Source organism: Balaenoptera borealis (genome assembly GCF_965194805.1).
Source record: "Balaenoptera borealis genome assembly, chromosome: 12".
Taxonomy (NCBI): Eukaryota; Metazoa; Chordata; class Mammalia; order Artiodactyla; family Balaenopteridae; genus Balaenoptera; species Balaenoptera borealis.
Window position 1 is genome coordinate 48,655,417 of NC_138869.1, and position 18,413 is coordinate 48,673,829.

Below are 18,413 nucleotides of genomic sequence, written 5' to 3' on the forward strand. Positions count from 1 at the left end.
CAAGAATCTCATTCAGATTCGATGGAGAAATCAAAACCTTTACAGACAAGCAAAAGCTAAGAGAATTCAGCATCACCAAAACAGCTCTACAACAAACGCTAAAGGAACTTCTCTAAGTGAGAAACACAAGAGAAGAAAAGGACCTACAAAAACAAACCCAAAAAAATTAAGAAAATGGTCATAGGAACATACATGTCGATAATTACCTTAAATGTGAATGGATTAAATGCTCCAACCAAAAGATACAGGCTCACTGAATGGATATGAAAACAAGACCCATATATACGCTGTCTACAAGAGACTCACTTCAGACCTAGGGACACATACAGACTGAAAGTGAGGGGATGGAAAAAGATATTCCATGCAAATGGAAAACAAAAGAAAGCTGGAGTAGCAATACTCATATCAGATAAAGTAGACTTTAAAATAAAGAATGTTACAAGAGACAAGGAAGGACACTACATAATGATCAAGGGATCAATCCAAGAAGAAGATATAACAATTATAAATATATATACACCCAACATAGGAGCACCTCAATACATAAGGCAAATGCTAACAGCTATAAAAGAAGAAATTGACAGTAACACAATAATAGTGGGGGACTTTAACACCTCACTTACACCAATGGACAGATCATCAGACAGAAAATTAATAAGGAAACACAAGCTTTAAATGACACAAGAGACCAGATAGATTTAATTGATATTCATAGGACATTCCATCCAAAAACAGCAGGCTACACTTTCTTCTCAAGTGGGCATGGAACATTCTCCAGGATAGATCACATCTTGGGTCACAAATCAAGCCTCAGTAAATTTAAGAAAATTGAAATCATATAAAGCATCTTTTCTGACCACAACGCTATGAGATTAGAAATCAATTACAGGGGGAAAAAATGTAAAAAACACAAACACATGGAGGCTAAACAATACATTACTAAATAACCAAGAGATCACTGAAGAAATCAAAGAGGAAATCAAAAAATACCTAGAGACAAATGACAACAAAACATGACGATCCAAAACCTATGGGATGCAGCAAAAGCAGTTCTAAGAGGGAAGTTTATAGCAATACAATCCTACCTCAAGAAACAAGTAAAGTCTCAAATAAACAATATAACCTTACACCTAAAGGAACTAGAGACAGAAGAACAAACAAAACCCAAAGTTAGCAGAAGGAAAGAAATCATAAAGATCAGAGCAGAAATAAATGAAATAGAAACAAAGAAAACAATAGCAAAGATCAACAAAACTAAAAGCTGGTTCTTTGAGAAGATAAACAAAATTGATAAACCTTTAGCCAGACTCATCATGTAAAAGAGGGAGAGGACTCAAATCAATAAAATTAGAAATGAAAAATGAGAAGTTACAAAGGACACCACAGAAATACAAAGCATCCTAAGAGACTACTACAAGCAACTCTATGCCAATAAAATGGACAACCTGGAAGAAATGGACAAATTCTTACAAAGGTATAACCTTCCAAGACTGAACCAGCAAGAAATAGAAAATATGAACAGACCAATCACAAGAAATGAAATTGAAACTGATTAAAAATCTTCCAACAAACAAAAGTCCAGGACCAGATGGCTTCATAGGTGAATTTTATCAAACATTTAGAGAAGAGTTGACACCCATCCTTCTCAAACTCTTCCATAAAATTGCAGAGGAAGGAACACTCCCAAACTCATTCTACGAGGCCACCATCACCCTGATACCAAAACCGGACAAAGATACTACAAAAAAAAGAAAATTACAGACTAATATCACTGATGAATATAGATGCAAAACTCAACAAAATACTAGGAAAAAGAATCCACACATTAAAAGAATCATACACCATGATCAAGCGGGATTTATCCCAGGGATGCAAGGATTCTTCAATATATGCAAATCAATTAACAAAGTAAATAATAAAACCATATGATCATCTCAATAGATGCAGAAAAAGCTTTTGACAAAATTCAACACCCATTTATGAGAAAAACTCTCCAGAAAGTAGGCACAGAGGGAACCTACCTCAACATAATAAAGGCCATATATGACAAACCCAGAGCAAACATCATTCTCAATGGTGAAAAACTGAAAGCATTTCAGGAACAAAACAAGGATGTCCATTCTCTCCACTATTATTCAACATAGTTTTGGACGTCCCAGCCATGGCAATCAAAAAAGAAAAAGAAATAAAAGGAATACAAATTGGAAAAGAGGAAGTAAAAGTGTCACTGTTTGCAGATGACATGATACTATACATAGAAAATCCTAAAGATGCCACCAGAAAACTAGTAGAACTAATCAATGCATTTGGTAAGGTTGCAGGATACAAAATTAATGCACAGAAATCTCTTGCATCCCTATACACTAACAACGAAAGATCAGAAAGAGAAATTAAGGAAACAATCCCATTTACCATCACATCAAAAAGAATAAAATACCTAGTAATAAACCTACCTAAGGAGGCAAAAGACCTGTCCTCAGAAAACTATAAGACACTGATGAAAGAAATCAAAGATGAAACAAACAGATGGAGAGATATACCATGTTCTTGGGTTGGAAGAATCAGTATTGTGAAAATGACTATATTACCCAAAGCAATCTACAGATTCAATGCAATCCCTATCAAATTACCAATGGCATTTTTTACAGAATAGAACAAAATATTTTTAATTTGTATGGAGACACGAAAGACCCCAAATAGCCAAAACAATCTGGAGGGAAAAAAACAGAGCTGGAGGAATCAGACTCCCTGACTTCAGACTATACTACAAAGCTACAATAATCAAGACAATATGGTACTGGCACAAAAACAGAAATATAGATCAATGGAACAAGATAGAAAGCCCAGAGATAAACCCACGCACCTATGGTCAACTAATCTATGACAAAGGAGGTGAGGATATACAATGGAGAAAAGACAGTCTCTTCAATAAGTGGTGCTGGGAAAACTGGACAGGTACATGTAAAAGAATGAAATTAGAACACTCCCTAACACCTTACACAAAAATAAACTCAAAATGGATTAAAGACCTAAATGTAAGACCGGACACTATAAAACTCTTAGAGGAAGACATAGGAAGAACACTCTTTGACATAAATCACAGCAAGATCTTTTTTGACCCACCTCCTAGAGTAATGGAAATAAAAACAAAAATAAACAAATGGGACCTAATGAAACTTCAAAGCTTTTGCACAGCAAAGGAAACTATAAACAAGACAAAAAGACAACCCTCAGAATGGGAGAAAATATTTGCAAACGAATCAACAGACAAAAGATTAATCTCCAAAATATATAAACAGCTCATGCAGTTCAATATTAAAAAAACAAACAACCCAATCCAAAAATGGGCAGAAGACCTAAATAGACATTTCTCCAAAGAAGACATACAGATGGCCAAAAAGCACATGAAAAGCTGCTCAACGTCACTAATTATTAGAGAAATGCAAATCAAAACTACAATGAGGTATCACCTCACACTGGTTAGAATGGGCATCATCAGAAAATCTACAAACAAAAAATGCTGGAGAGGGTGTGGAGAAAAGGGAACCCTCTTGCACTGTTTGTGGTGATGTAAATTGATACAGCCACTATGGAGAACAGTATGGAGGATTCTTTTTTTTTTTTTTAATTTATTTATTTATTTATGGCCGTGTTGGGTCTTGGTTTCTGTGCGAGGGCTTTCTCTAGTTGTGGCAAGTGGGGGCCACTCTTCATCGCGGTGCGCGGGCCTCTCACTATCGCGGCCTCTCTTGTTGCGGAGCACAGGCTCCAGACGTGCAGGCTCAGTAATTGTGGCTCACGGGCCCAGTTGCTCCGCGGCACGTGGGATCTTCCCAGACCAGGGCTCGAACCCGTGTCCCCTGCATCGGCAGGCAGATTCTCAACCACTGCGCCACCAGGGAAGCCCTGGAGGATTCTTAAAAAACTAAAACTAGAATTACCTTATGACCCAGCAATCCCACTACTGGGCATATACCCTGAGAAAACCATAATTCAAAAAGACACATGCACCCCAATGTTCATTGCAGCTCTATTTCCAATAGCCAGGACACGGAAGCAACCTAAATGCCCATTGACAGGCGAATGGATAAAGAAGATGTGGTACATATATACAATGGAATATTACTCAGCAGTAAAAAGGAAAGAAATTGGGTCATTTGTAAAGATGTGGATGGACCCAGAGACTGTCATACAGAGTGAAGTCAGAAAGAGAAAAACAAATATCGTATATTAACGCATATATGTGGAATCTAGAAAAATGGTACAGGTCAACCGGTTTGCAGGGCAGAAAGAGAGACACAGATGTAGAGAAAAAAATGTATGGACACCAAGGGGGGAAAGCGGGGGGTGGGGGGTGTGATGAATTGGGAGATTGGGATTTACATATATACACTATTATGTATAACATAGATAACTAATAAGAACCTGCTTTAAGCACAGGGATATCAGCTCGGTGCTTTGTGACCACCTAGAGGGGTGGGATAGGGAGAGTGGGAGGGAGATGCAAGAGGGAGGAGATATGGAGTATATGTATATGTATAGCTGATTCACTTTGTTATAAAGCAGAAACTAACACACCATTGTTAACCAATTATCCTCCAGTAAAGACGTAAAAAAAAAAGGAACCTACTGTATAAAAAATTAAATAAAATAAAATTCAAAAAATACCACAAATTAGGTCCAGTGGATCCTAATGGTACTTTGAGGGTTATCTTGCTAAGATTCCATATATATCTGTCTAATATAAGGTGAAAAATAGAGTGAGAGTTAGAATGTCATGTCTTCCTGGACTTCCCCAGGCCTGGCCAGGGCTCTACTCATAGAGGGAGCTTCGGAGATAGTAGGAGCCAGAGATGTAATTGTGTAATTATCAAGGGAAGGGCACATAGTATTCCTTATGTATGCGCAAGGACCTTGCACCATCTCAAAATCTGCGATTTGCCTAGAATACCATTCTTTCCTCTCTCCCTTTTAGCTGGGTAACTGCTACACTTTGAATCTCCACTCAAACACCACCTCCACAAGCAAGCTTTCCCTGAGCCCCAGCCCTGCCATCCGGTGCCCCTTAGAGGGCTGTCAGAGCCTCCCTCCCCACCCACTGCTTCTGGGCACTTGTCAGGGTTTTAGTGTCTCCTCCACTAGGGGGCGGGCGGGGGTTTGCTCAGCTTTGCATCCTCAGCACCAGCACAGTGCTGACCCTAGTGGGCACTCAGTAAGTATTTTGCAAATGAAAAACACTGAAGTCACTTTTCTGAGTACAGGTGCTCACCTGCCAAATTTTTAACAAAGTGTTAAGATGCATGTGTTTGAAGAAGTAAAAATAATAAGTCCATCCATAGGGAAAGCAGATCAGGTAAGAGCTTCATTTTCCTGGATTGTCCTTTACTCAGGGATTATTGGGAACAACAAGCAACATGACTGTAGCAGAAGAGTCTTCAGCTCATGATTCTGGCTTTCATTTAGGTGTCGGGTGATTTATCAAAGACTGACATCTGCAATGAGGCTCGGCACCCACAGGCCAGCACAGACGCTGCAGAAGAGAAACGGACAAACAGGCTGTACGAGTTGGCAATGAAAATGAGTGAGAAGGAAACTTCCTCTGGGGAGGATCAGGAGTCCGAGCCCAAGACAGAGTCTGAGAACCAGAAGGAAAGTCTGTCCTCTGAAGACAACAGCCAGAGTGTCCAGGAAGAGCTGAAGAAGGTAAGCTCTGTGAAACCACCTGCAGATGGCTTGGTTTCTGCAGCTGGGGTGTGGGGGAAGGTTCTGCATTTGTGCAGAGATGTGCTGGGACCCCAAAGAGCACTCTCTAAAATGCCCATCCCTATGCACTTGGGAGAGCCCAAGAAAACTCTGCTTGATTAACGCTGAGTTATTCAATCAGGAAAATAGCACCGCGTGTCCTTGGAAGTCTCCCAAGACCTCTCATCTCCTATTCTTCATCAAGACAACCCTTACATTTCGAGTCTATAATGTAGTACCCATGGTCTCTCTCATTGGTAAAGAACTGTGTTATTTCCCGCCCCACCCTCTCCCAAAGGAATGTTTCCTGTGGATTGAGAACATCTAGCCAATCCTCTTTTAGCCAATGATGACGCTTCATTTCATAGTATAAAGTCTTTGTGTTGAAAGTGGCCTTCTGGATCATTTATCTCTGCAGTTTTCAGATTTTGGCTTGTTTGACTTAGCCAGAAGGCTTTCTCAAACAAACCTTATATGGAATTCCAGTGCTTTAAACAGATAAAAGCACTGCTGCTCTGAGGGTCCCCAAAGCTCCAACCACCTGATCTTCAGTCCCACCGTCCTCCCTTCCTTCCCCCAAGCTGGCCACTGAGTTCCAAGGGACATTGTGTGAAAAGCACAGAAAATAGACCCTGCCTCTGGCAGAAAGCCTTTCTGCCCACCGTCCTCCAGCACGTGCCTGGGTTCCCACTACAGCTCCACCAAGTACGTTCACACTAGACTTGGCCCCCTGGTCAGGATATCCCTGCTGCCTCCAGTGGAAGGGGAAGAAGCTAGCATTTGTTCAGTGTCTCCTACATGCCTGGTGCTTTGCACATGTTAGTTCATTTAATATAAAACCTTTGAGGCAGACACAGACCCATGTTGCAGATGAGGAAACTGAGGCTAGTCACAAAGGTACTTACCCAAGGCCCACAGATAGTAAGTTTCAGAGCTGAGGCTGCATCACAAACCTGCTTGGCATCAAATCACAGGCTCCTTCCTTTACAACAAGCTGCCTCTTCTGGAACTCAGATAAGGTCTTACCTGGTAACATCTAGACTTTGTACTTAGGATCAATTTTTTCCCTATTCTGAGAGTAGGCTATCTAAGCTAACAGGCTGCTGGTAACCCACGTGCATGGTGAATGAGCCCCCTTCATCTGCTCAACAGCCAAGCTGGGGTACTGTGCAGGAGCCTGGCCAACCCAGGAATGACCACAGGTGGTCCAGAGCAGGCCCCAAGGGAAGTGGGGACCGTCCTCCATGGCTGAGGCCCTGAACCTTCCAACACCTCAGACTCTGCCTTGCATTCATTCCCATCCCGGCCTCCATAATCATTGAATCCTCACTCATAAACCTGCCGGGTCCTTTGCCTGGGGATGGCGCACATCTCTTTCCCCCAGCATGTATGTGGGTGGAGAGCAGATCTTGGCCTTCACAGGCAGCCCTTCCCCAGGATACAGGCTCCGACCCATTGCCTCTTCAATGGTTATGGGCTCTGATCCTCTCTGTTACTTGAACCAATGGCCCATTACAGTCACATTTGTCTGCTAGAGCTGAGAGCCAGACGGTACCTGAAGAATATCACATTATTTCTTACAGCGGCTCCACATCCTACTGGCTTTGCTGCCTGGTGGTCCCAAGGCACCAAAAGCTCATGCTGTACCAGCGGCACGCCAGGCTGGGACGAGCCACGCACACCCGCCCCTCATCAGCCTGCAGGCCTCACCTTCTGGAGGCACAGCCATCCGTCTGTACTGTGCTCTTCTGGGCAGAATGTGAACAGGGAAAGGCGGAAAATCCTGGGTGCTTTGGCCAAGCCCTCCATCCTGCCCCCATCCTGCCCTGCACCCTCGCTGAGCAGGAAATTAGGGGAGGTGCTTTTATTCAAACTCCCAAATGTGTCAGTTTCTCCAAGTTTAAGTCCTTCCCACCGCCGACCATGAATCAATGGATTAAAACCCAGATAGCAAACAAAAAGAGGTAATCAATACATCTTTCTCCATCAGGCATGGCTACTCTGATTAAAGGAAAACAGAAATATACGTTCATCTATGGAAGATTATTTAGAAGCAGAAGGGTATAGAGATAGGCTTCAGGATTAGAGTGACTGTGAAACACATCCATGCAGTTTGCAAACTTTGGACTTTGGTTCTAAGCCAAGGCCATTTCTTGCCTGCTTCCTACACCCCGCCCCCTAGCTGCCCTCCTTGGCCCCTCCAATCCTTTCTCTACTCAGCAGCTGGAGCTGCCCTGCGGCCCTTGGACTTGCTCCCAGCATGTCGACAAGCCCAAGTCTGGCTTGTTTTTATATCGATCCCTAAAAACCAGTCTAGGTCTTCATTGTTGATTGGACAAACACATGTTGGCCTTGTCTGTAAAATGGGGATAATCATACCCCCTTATAGAGTTGGGAGGACTGAATTATGCAGCATAGAGGTAGCACACAGCCAGAGCCCAGCAAATATTAACAACCTCACAGCCCCTTTAACAACCTCAAGGAAAAGAAACTTCACTGTCGTGAAATAATGCCCCTGTGTTAGCAATGAGGGAACAGCTTAGTGCCTATGTCCCGTCCACACGTGCAGTGTCAAGCCAGAGGTCTGTAGCCACGTTCGGTGCTTCACCATGCTCTGAAGAATGTAACGGGGAAAATACCACGTCAGAACCTCCCAGGTTCCCATCTTCGGGATCAGAGTAACTATGACTTCCCTTGTAATCCGACCACAACTAGTTTGTCCAGCACTCACACATGTACACACACACGCCATGGTTGGGGAGCGGATCTGGGCTAAAGAAACTGTTCCAGAAGCTGTTCGTGCTTGCCTTATCTCTTTACCATGCTACTGCACACTGGCCCAAGGTCCATCTGCCTGGGGGCTCCCGACACAGCAGGAGCTCCTCTTCCTGTGCAGAAGGCAGGCTGGGAGTGAGAGAATAACACTCCCCTCCCCAGGAGCAGCCCTAACCAGTGACTGATGTGTAGAGTGTAAATACTCCACTCCTTTGCCTCCATTGGGGTGGTGACCCACAGCGTGTGTGCTACCCATTGATGCCCCGAGTTCCCCAGCAGATTTGGCTCTGGGCACCCGCAGTGAGGACCAGCTGGATCAGGCTGCCTTCTCTTCCCTGCCTTGCCCCACCCCCTCCTCCACTGGTTCCTGGGATCACTTCCCAAATAAACTCCATGCACTCGAATCCCTGTCTCAGGGTCTGCTTCTAGGGAAACCAGACTAAGACAGTAACCAAACAGGAAAACACGCAGAGTCCCCGGTTCACAAACACTCACTGCAGTATTTGTGACTAAGCAGTGGAGAAATCCAAATGCCTAACTGGCTGCTAATGGCCTCTGCCTGACCACGAGGATCCCTTACACAGAGAGAGTTTTATCCAGACTTCACCATCCCTCCTGCCTCTATCGCAGGTTCTTCTCTCTGGGAGCCAAGGCAGAGGAATGTGCATATTCCCATAGACACAGGGACATCAGTGGCAGTTCAGTGTCCTTGGTATGACAACCCATGTAGGAATTAGGGCTTCACAATCTTGTCCAGCAGAAGAAGAACCATTTTAGAAACATGCTGTTTCTTGATGGGAGTCAGCCCTTTGCTGTAGGCAGACTTGTCCCTACAGTTGACTCACTTTGGCTGGGTGTTGGGGGCCCAATGATGATTCAAGGATGGTCACTGCCATCTGAATTTTAACTACCTGAAGAACCAGCTTGTAAAACTTGGGGCCAGTCCAGAAACCTGGATTCCTAGAGGGCCATGTTTTTAATTGAAGTCACCTTGGTTCCATTGAACCTCATGGTCAACCTTCCAAACCTTGGGATCCTTCAAGCCCGGGAATAAGCACTTGCTTCCCCTCTGCCACTGGGCAGGTGGCTGTGCCAGTGGTTATGGAAGAAAGGCCTGGCTGAAGTGGTTCCTAGAACCATCTGCCCCTGGATATGCAGGTGCTGCATTCCTGAGAGAAGGACGCAAAGAAAGGTCAAGAACTCCTGACCTGACTTTGGAGACTACATGCAGGGGCTGAATCTCCCACAAAACCCTATCTCCCCAAGCTTAGAGCAGTGATCCCCAAGGTCCCTGCTCGCTCCAAAATCCCATGGTTCTAGACATGTAAGGCATTAAATAGGTTTTTGTTTCCTGATATTAGTATCATTTTTGACACTATTTATATGACAAAAGATGTCCTATGTGTCAAGCTTTTGGAACATGAGTGTTTGTTGAAGGCCCATATTAGTGAATTCTTGCATTATAGTCAAATTTGTACATGCAATGTCCTGAAAGCAAAGTGTCTTTGTTTATTAATTATCACAAGTAGCTGAATCATTGTGTTTTAGTTTCACAAGGGAGTCACAGACCAGCAGATATCTCCCATATTCATAGTTTCATGGAATAATTCTCCTCAAAGTACTGAGACTTCCCTAAAGTAATAAATGTCTTTCTCCTCAAATAAGAGACAGATTTGTGCATCTTCACACAGCTGCTCCCTATTTACTAGCATCAAGTCATATAGAAACACAGTACTGGTCAATGGATAAGCAGACAGATTGATTGTTGTCTGAGAAAACCCAGAGCTGTGGGTTTCTGCAATTTAATGTGTTTGTGAAAAACTTTTTGTCAATATCACAGTGTTAACATAAAATCAAGTATTGTCCACGTGTGTCTCACCCTTGTAAAATGACTCACCATCCACATGAGGATTCAGTGTCTTTCACCCCAGGTAGTATCTTATTTGAGAAGCATGTCTCCATCTTCAGTTGGCGCCCCATTTATATCTTACAAGCTACACTGATCTCAGTAGGCCTTATGCCTGTTGCCTCTTCTAACGTTCTATTTAACTGCTGTGCTAGGAAAAAAGAGAAGCTTTAGCTGTCCATGTCGAGCTACAGCTCTTATCCACAGCGCTTGAACAGGTGAGGTTTCATTTCACTCCTGTTGTCACTGGCGTCACTCATTCCCACACTTGTGTCCTGTGTGTTTGGGGGAGGGGCCTGCACGGCTGGGAAGAGAGTTCTGGGTTCTCTGCTGGATCACGAGGGCTTCAACAGGACATCTTCTTCTCTAGGCAAAAGATGAACTGAGCCCTCGAGAATTAATATACTCATAATGCTAATAGATAAAAAGGCAGTCTACATAAGCAGACAATTCACCAAAAACAAAAACAAAAAGAAGAATGTAAATGACCAATAAGCATATGAAAAAATATTCAACTTTAATTGTATCTCAGCTGTATTCAATACAACACCTAGCCCAGAACTTGGCATATGGTTTGCACAGTCATTTTTTCCATTCAACAAAAGCACATTGAGGCACTGGGAAGACAGCCATGAACAGGGCAAAGTTTATCATTTGTTCACACAAGCAATAAAAATGCAAATTGAAATAATGAAATGCCACTTTGCCTAACAAATTGGATGGTTAAAAAGAACGATAATCAATGTTGGTAAGAGTTCAGGGAAATAGGCAGTCTAATACCCACAAAGTAGCACATATTAGCACACTGGTGACTTGGTAACTCTAAGCAATCAAAGTGTGCATACCCTTTGATCCAGCAAATAAGCTTTCAATCATTTATCCTAAGGAATAACTGGACAAGCAGCCAAGGGTATATCACAATGCAGTTCATCAAGTGTTATATTTTTATACTAGGAAAACTTTGAAACAACCTAAGTGTCCAACAATAAGGAGCTCTTGGGGAAATGGAGGGGATGAGGTCCAGAAAACAGATGGGGCATTGGCATAGGAATGGCAAAGACAGAATAGTCCAGATACAAGTAAGTGGGTAAATTTGATGTTTAGGAAGATGAAGAGAGTTTGTTTTATGTTCTATGCTTCACCCCCCTCCGCCCCTCTGTTACCCAACCAAACTTGGGTCTGCTCGCCTGGGCACAGTAAAGCCAATCTACTGACACTGGGTTGTGGTGAAAGAAAATGTAGTGTTTATTGCAGGGCACCAAGCAAGATTGGGGATGGCTAATGCTCAAGAGGCCGGAACCCCTGATGGCTTTCACGGAAAGACTTTTAAAGATAGGGTGAGTGAGAGGGTTGCAGGGCACATGATCAGCTTGTGTACATTATTCTGATTGGTTGGTAGTGAGGTAATGAGGAGTCAACATCATCAACCTTCTGGTTCCAACCTGTCTGGGGCCTGCCTACATGCTGGTGGTCAGCATGCAGTTAATGTTTTCCACCTGCGGGGGTTTCAGTATTTGCAAAACAGCTCAAAGGATATGGCTCAGAATGTTATCTTATAGCGCTTGAGAGGAACTAAAGGTATTTGACTTTGTTTAATGGCTAAACTATTATTATTTTGTCTTGCTTGACTGTTTTCCTTTGTTTCTGCATTTTCTCACTTCTAAATTTATTAAATTTATTCTTTGGAACTCGGGGATGGCCTAGGAGGCTAAAGTCTTTCTACAAACAAGAGGCAGGCAGAGGACATGGGGGCAGGGGGTGGTCTGTCCTGGAAAGGCCCCATAAGGTCCTGCTTGGTTACATCTCTAGCTTTCTGAACTAGAAGGCAAGTTTGCCTTCTGAAAGTGAGGGGATAGTGAAATTTGAGTGTCAGGATTGTGGAGCGGGTTTGAAATAGCTATTGCATAGAATGAGAGAAAAACGTGTGGAGAAATATAAAGGATCCCCAGGGTAAGGTCAGAGATCACAAACATTTACCTGAGATAAAAAAAGCCTGTAAAAGAATACAGCAACTATGCACACTACTATATATAAAATAGATAAAAGACCTATGGTATAGCACAGGGAACTATATTCAATATCTTATAATAACCTATAAGGGAAAAGAATCTGAAAAGAATATATAGATAGATACATAAAACTGAATCGCTTTGCTGTACACCTGAAACTAGCATAACATCGTAAATCAACTTCAATTTAAAAAAAAAGAAAAGAATACAGCAACTTTGAATGCAAATAAATGCAAAATAAAAATTCATTCTATTCAAAGAAAAGGTCTAGTAGTAGCAGGTCTATTCATGAATCCATATCATTCGGCACAATTACACAATACAGCTCAGTAGGTTCTGGGATTTACATTAGAACTCCCCATTTCATAACTAAAATATATAGATGAATCTCAAGCCAGACTGGAGGAGTGGGGAGATAAAATGGAAATTAATTCCAACCATAATAGGAACAAAAAATGTGAAATTAAAGCTTAACAAGAAAACTGCAGATCTCTAAGAAACCTACCAGTTTTGCTGGTAGGAAAAACAGTGTAAAGAATTCTTCCAAAATGAGGGTAGACATTTACTGTAATTTAAATCAAAATCTGAACCAGAAGTTTTTTTAACTTTTCAAAAGGATTCAAAAAATCACCTGATAAAGTCAAGAATAACTTAGAAATGCTTAGAAAGAATAAAAGAAATGAAGAGGACCTATCTATTAAGATAGTACATCATGTTTTAAAGGCAGAGTAATTAAATTTGTGAGATATTGATAAAGGATGCAATGAAATATTCCAGAAGTATGCCCTAGAATATACTTAATTTAACTCACAATTGATCTCATAATTACCACCCACCTCTCACCCCTGGTTGGGAAGAGATCAATTTTTAATAAATGTGTTGAGACGTATGTGCACTTGTTCTTTTGGGGGAAGGGATGTGGCAAGAGAGGAAGGTCCTTAATGTTCTCTCCAACAAAGGAATGAATGGCTCCCCAAGGTTTGCAGGGCCAGCAATACGTACAGGAGACAATAAGGAAAAGATGCCAACTTCCCATGAGAGGTAGTGGCACAAGTTCTGGAGTTTGAATCCTTGTTCAATCCTTGTTACAAATAATTGTTGAACTATTCTAAGAGCTGTAATACAGTAGGAACCAGAGAGAAAAGGTCCCTGCTCTCGTAGAATTTACCCACTGTTGGGGGCAACAGCTGATAAGTATGTAAACACATACAGGGGAAGAGGTTCTTAGTGATCAGTGCTAAGGAGATTCAGCAGGATACTCATGGATGGAGTTGGAAGGAGTATGAGTCATGGATGGTCCAGACTTTTCTGACCAACTCTGTTTTCCACTGAAACCCGAAAGACACAAAGGGAAAAGTCAGGCAAAGATCTAAAGGAAGGGCTTTCCAGGCAGAGAAAAACATGCAAGGCCTTAAGGTGGAAATGACCTTGACGAGTTCAAGGAACGGCTTAAAGAGCTAGGGTAGCTGGGGCAATGTGGCCAAGGGGAGAGGGCTTGGAGAAGTGAGAGAGGGAGGGGCCAGAGCAAGCCAGCGGTGTGGGCCATGCAGAGAACTTTGGCTTCTATTCTGTGTGAGATAGGAAGAACCTGGAAAGGTTTCAGCAGAGACATAACAAGGAGGGCCTTACATTTATCAAGATCACCCTGGTTGCCATGTGCTACCTCCTTTCCAAGTGAACGTGGAAGGTGGTTTCCTATGTCATCGGGCTACTACAGAGCTGAGCACGTACCCTGGCAGAGCCCTGGTTACCGCCAACAGTGGGGAAGTGTGTCCAGTGAGTATCAGGAAATAATTTTCTGAGGAACAGCCAGTATGCGAAAGCAAAAGAGATTGACAACCATGATCACCTCCTCTGCCAGGACAGGAAGTCCTGCCTGCCCTACACCTGCCCGGGCAGGTATGGTCAAAGGCAGTGGCCCCAGCATTCCCCTCCTCTCTCACCGTCACCAGGTCCTGGAGTGGCCTTGCTCAGGTGCCTACATCAAACAACAGGGACTCCACCAAGGAAAGGAAAGAAAATGACCATGGGGAAATATACAGACCAGTGGGTTTAATTCTGGAACTAAACTAAATGTGCAAATAGCACATTTAAAAAAATTCATTTCGGGCTTCCCTGGTGGCGCAGTGGTTAAGAATCTGCCTGCCAATGCAGGGGACACGGGTTCATTCCCTGGTCCGGGAAGATCCCACATGCTGCAGAGCAACTGAGCCCATGCACCACAGCTACTGAGCCCACACGCTGCAACTACTGAAGCCCGTGCCCCCTAGAGCCCATGCTCCGCAAAAAGAGAAGCCACCGCGGTGAGAAGCCTGCGCACCTCAACAAAGAGTAGCCCCCGCTCGCCGCAACTAGACAAAGCGCGCATGCAGCAACGAAGACCCAACTCAGCCAAAAATAAAATAAATAAAAAAAAAATTCATTTCAATTATCATAATTTTAAAAAATCTTATTTCTTTCATAGGTGGCTTTGACCATCAAAATCTAAATGATTTAAGAACCCAAACATTCCTAGAGGTCCATTCTCTGATCTCCATTACATTTCATGTTTCAATTTATTACATATGCTAATTTATTAGGTTCATGCTCCAATTTCTTTCCACAATTCTGTGCCACCTTCTTTCAAGTCAGTCGTTGGGGACGTGAGTCTGTTCGTGGAGAATGTATTTTGACGGGTTGTAGAGGCTTCGCCGGAGCGCCGTATGTTTCATGAGAACTGAAACATATTTGCATTGAATTTTTCTAGCAGATTTCTGTCAACTATTTAGGAGGACATATGGAGTTTCTTTTCTTACCTTTGAGAAGGAAAAAAATACATGAAATCAGGGCATTTGGACAAATTTCCTTGCTTGCTCTGGTGGTTTGATAGAAGCATTTCACAAAGCCAAGGTAGCATCTGTAATGTGGGACAGAAAAGTAATGAGCGGGCTGTGAAGTCTGGATCACACTTAGAGCAGATTTCCTCAGAGACCACATTCTTGTTCACTCTGATTGTTTTTGGCGGCTCCATCTCAGGTAGGCTCAGTAAGGCTCAGAACAGGAGCTGGTCGCTTGGGAGATCTCAAGCTCTGTTGTGTGGCTTGGTCATTGGTGTACAAATCAACGAGCTTGTTCTGATTGATGTCACTTGGTGGAGGCTACAGGCCCTTCTCTCACTGATCTGTTGTTCATGGATCTGATTATTCAGTTAGATTCTGTTCTTCCATCACTTTCTGCAGTCCATTGGGTCCCAGGAATTATGCAGGTGGAGGAGGTGATGTGGCAGGTGGGAAGGAGTGTGGACCTTGAAGACCAAAGTCTCTGGGTTCAAATCTCAGCTGTGCATCTTCTTCCTTGAGCCGCAGTTTCTTCATCTCTCAAGATGGGATGAAAACAGCCACCACGTCAGGTTGTGATGAGGGTTACACAAAATCACGAGAAGCCTGGGGTCAGACCCGGCATAGGAAGGACGCACATTAACACTGAGCTGGCTTCCTTCCTTCCTCTCTTCCTCCCTAAAGGGCTCTCTCAGGAGCAAAGTGTCCCAGGAGAGAAGGTGAGGCCCCGTACACATTTTACGCAACTTGAACATTGAAAGACTTTTCTCCTCTGCCTGTAATTCCTGCATGGGAGCCAACATGTCTTTAGAAGGCTCTGTTAAAGTTCTTTCTGTTTCCTGTGCTTCCAGACTGACCCCAAAGTCACACATTAACGGAACCTGCTTGCCCCTCTGCAGGTCCACAGCCTGTGGCTCCCAGTGCAGGGCAGGACCTGTTTTCTGCTACCTGGGTCTTCCTGCCCTTCTCCTGTCTCTGCTCTCTGAGGACAGAGACCCAGGCTTACTCACTTTGCATCCCCTGCAGGGCCCAGTGCAGTGCCGGACATAGAGCAGATGCTTCCTGAAGGCTTGAATTAAATTAGTGATGATGGGAAATGGTAGATGATGTTTGAGGGCCTGGCTTGTTCGGTTGCCCAGCTAGGCAATGGCATACCTTATTTTTGTTGCCCATCAGTATGTATGGTTCAGTATGCTCCCTACTGGGAAACGGAGGGTCCTGCGTGCGTGCGTGCCTGTCTGAGTGTCAGTGTCAGGTTGTTTACTGTCATTTCTCAGGACAAACCATTCTGTATTCTGATATTGTGTCTTCCATTTTTGGTGTTAAGGCATCCCTTCTTTATGACATTATGGTGAAGCCGGACAGTAGTAGACCATGGTGGCTTTTTTTTTTTAATATTCTTACTTAGCAAGAGAAAAAAACTGGGAAACAGCAGCAAAGTTTAACTTTTTTTTTTTGGTTAAAAAATAGTAAAAAGCATTCTTCAAAACACCAAGTAGTCAAGGAAAGTTGTTTCAAGAACACAGTACAGGACTTCCCTGGTGGTGCAGTGGTTAAGAATCTGCCTGCCAACGCAGGGGACACGGGTTCGATCCCTGGTCCAGAAAGATCCCACATGCCGCGGAGCAACTGAGCTCATGCTAGCCATAGCTACTGAGCCCACACGCTGCAACTACTGAAGCCCGTGCCCCCTAGAGCCCGTGCTCCGCAACAAGAGAAGCCACCGCAATAAGAAGCCTGCGCACCACAACGAAGAGTAGCCCCCGCTCGCCGCAACTAGAGAAAGCCCGCATGCAGCAACGAAGACCCAACACGGCCAAAAAGAAAAAAAAAAAAAATAGAACACAGTACATAATAAAAGGTGTCTAAGCTACTGGCCATCACCAGTAATGTGCCCATCTTGAGCCAGTAGGGCAGGTGGGAGAGTTTTGAGGACAGGTGGACAGCTCTGGACCCAAACACTGTGGACACTTGGCATATGCTGACTAATTTCATCTTCTCAACAACCCCTTGAGCTAGATGGTGTTACCTCCATTTCATAGCTGAGGCTCAGAGAGATTAAGTTATTTCCCCAAAATCTACACAGAGTAACCTGAATTTCCCAACCCTCATGATCTGGTGTGTACAATGAGGAGGACACCTTAGCATCCGTCCCCACTAGGAAACCACAACACCAGAGCATCCACCCACCCCCACCGTCTCCCTCCATTATCTGGGGGAATCTAGGGGAAAGACCTCCCACATGTTCACAACCAGCCCTCTTATAGGGGCCTGCTCAGGGCCTTCACCAGGCGGCTGCTGCCCAGATCCACCCTAGGAACCAGCCCTGCCCAGGTGCCTTCTCCATAGAGGCTCCAGATCAGCAAGACCAGGGCCAATTTATGACTTTTGTGGGCCCAAGCACTTTTGCCTTTGTGGACCCTTTCCTCCACAAAAAAACATTTAAAATCGTTTTTTACAATTGTGTTGGTATAAAGATTAATATTATGTATTAAAACATGTGCCCGGACCTAATAGTTCATTTTTCCTTATGATTTTAAAAGAAATTAAGACATTTTCATGGACCCCCCTAAAAGAATGGTGGGCCCTAGGCTCCACGCCTGCTGAGCCCAATGGGTAAGGAGGCCCTTTGCAAGACCCTGCTGATGTGGCCGTCCCCTCGCCACTGCCCTCCCTGCTTCATAGATTGACCCATGGACCTCAAAGCATACTGCCTGCTTCTAAATCTCACAAAAACCCTAATGTCAACGTCCCTTCAGCTTCTATCTGTTTAGGTCTTATTATAGGTGTCAGAACAATCCCCGAGGTGGAACTGGGAAATTCCCTCTTCTGCCCCAGAAACCTGTACACATCATTTAATCCTCAAAGCTTTATCCCACATTGTATCAGGTTCTGTCATATCAAGACTTATATCAAGTCACATAAATAGATACCCCAGGCCTCTGTCACAGCCCTGGTTCATCACACATAGCCAGATACTGAATCTGTTTTGGCACCGCTGAGACTGGCAGACACATGTGCATGCACATGCCCAAGGGTAGAGAGGGGTCTGGGATCAGGCCTCTGTTATTCCACTGTGTTCTCTTCCTATTAAGCCAGGCAGCTAATGAGCCCCTGCTGCTCACATGTTCACAAGCTTGAGCCATTCTGGTAAGCAGCAGTCCC

General features: G+C 43.8%; 2 protein-coding genes across 9 annotated transcripts in view; one reads left to right on the forward strand and one right to left on the reverse strand.

The window, feature by feature from the left end:
* LOC309608508 (uncharacterized protein) overlaps window positions 1-18,413 on the reverse strand; it is a gene marked incomplete at its 5' end in the record, with an annotated part of 555,765 nt that overhangs the window by 388,678 nt on the left and 148,674 nt on the right. The gene's annotated exons all lie outside the window — the stretch shown is intronic.
* The window catches only part of MYRIP (myosin VIIA and Rab interacting protein), a 223,647-nt gene that overhangs the window by 181,253 nt on the left and 23,981 nt on the right, over window positions 1-18,413 (forward strand). For 2 of the 3 annotated variants that reach the window (XM_082348456.1, XM_082348457.1), the window contains one exon: window positions 5,464-5,703. In XM_082348456.1, the coding sequence (XP_082204582.1) occupies window positions 5,464-5,703 (240 nt within the window). Of the gene's footprint in view, window positions 1-5,463; window positions 5,704-7,325; window positions 12,639-18,413 lie in introns of those variants that run through there. The other variant, XM_082348458.1, reaches the window with a different exon arrangement.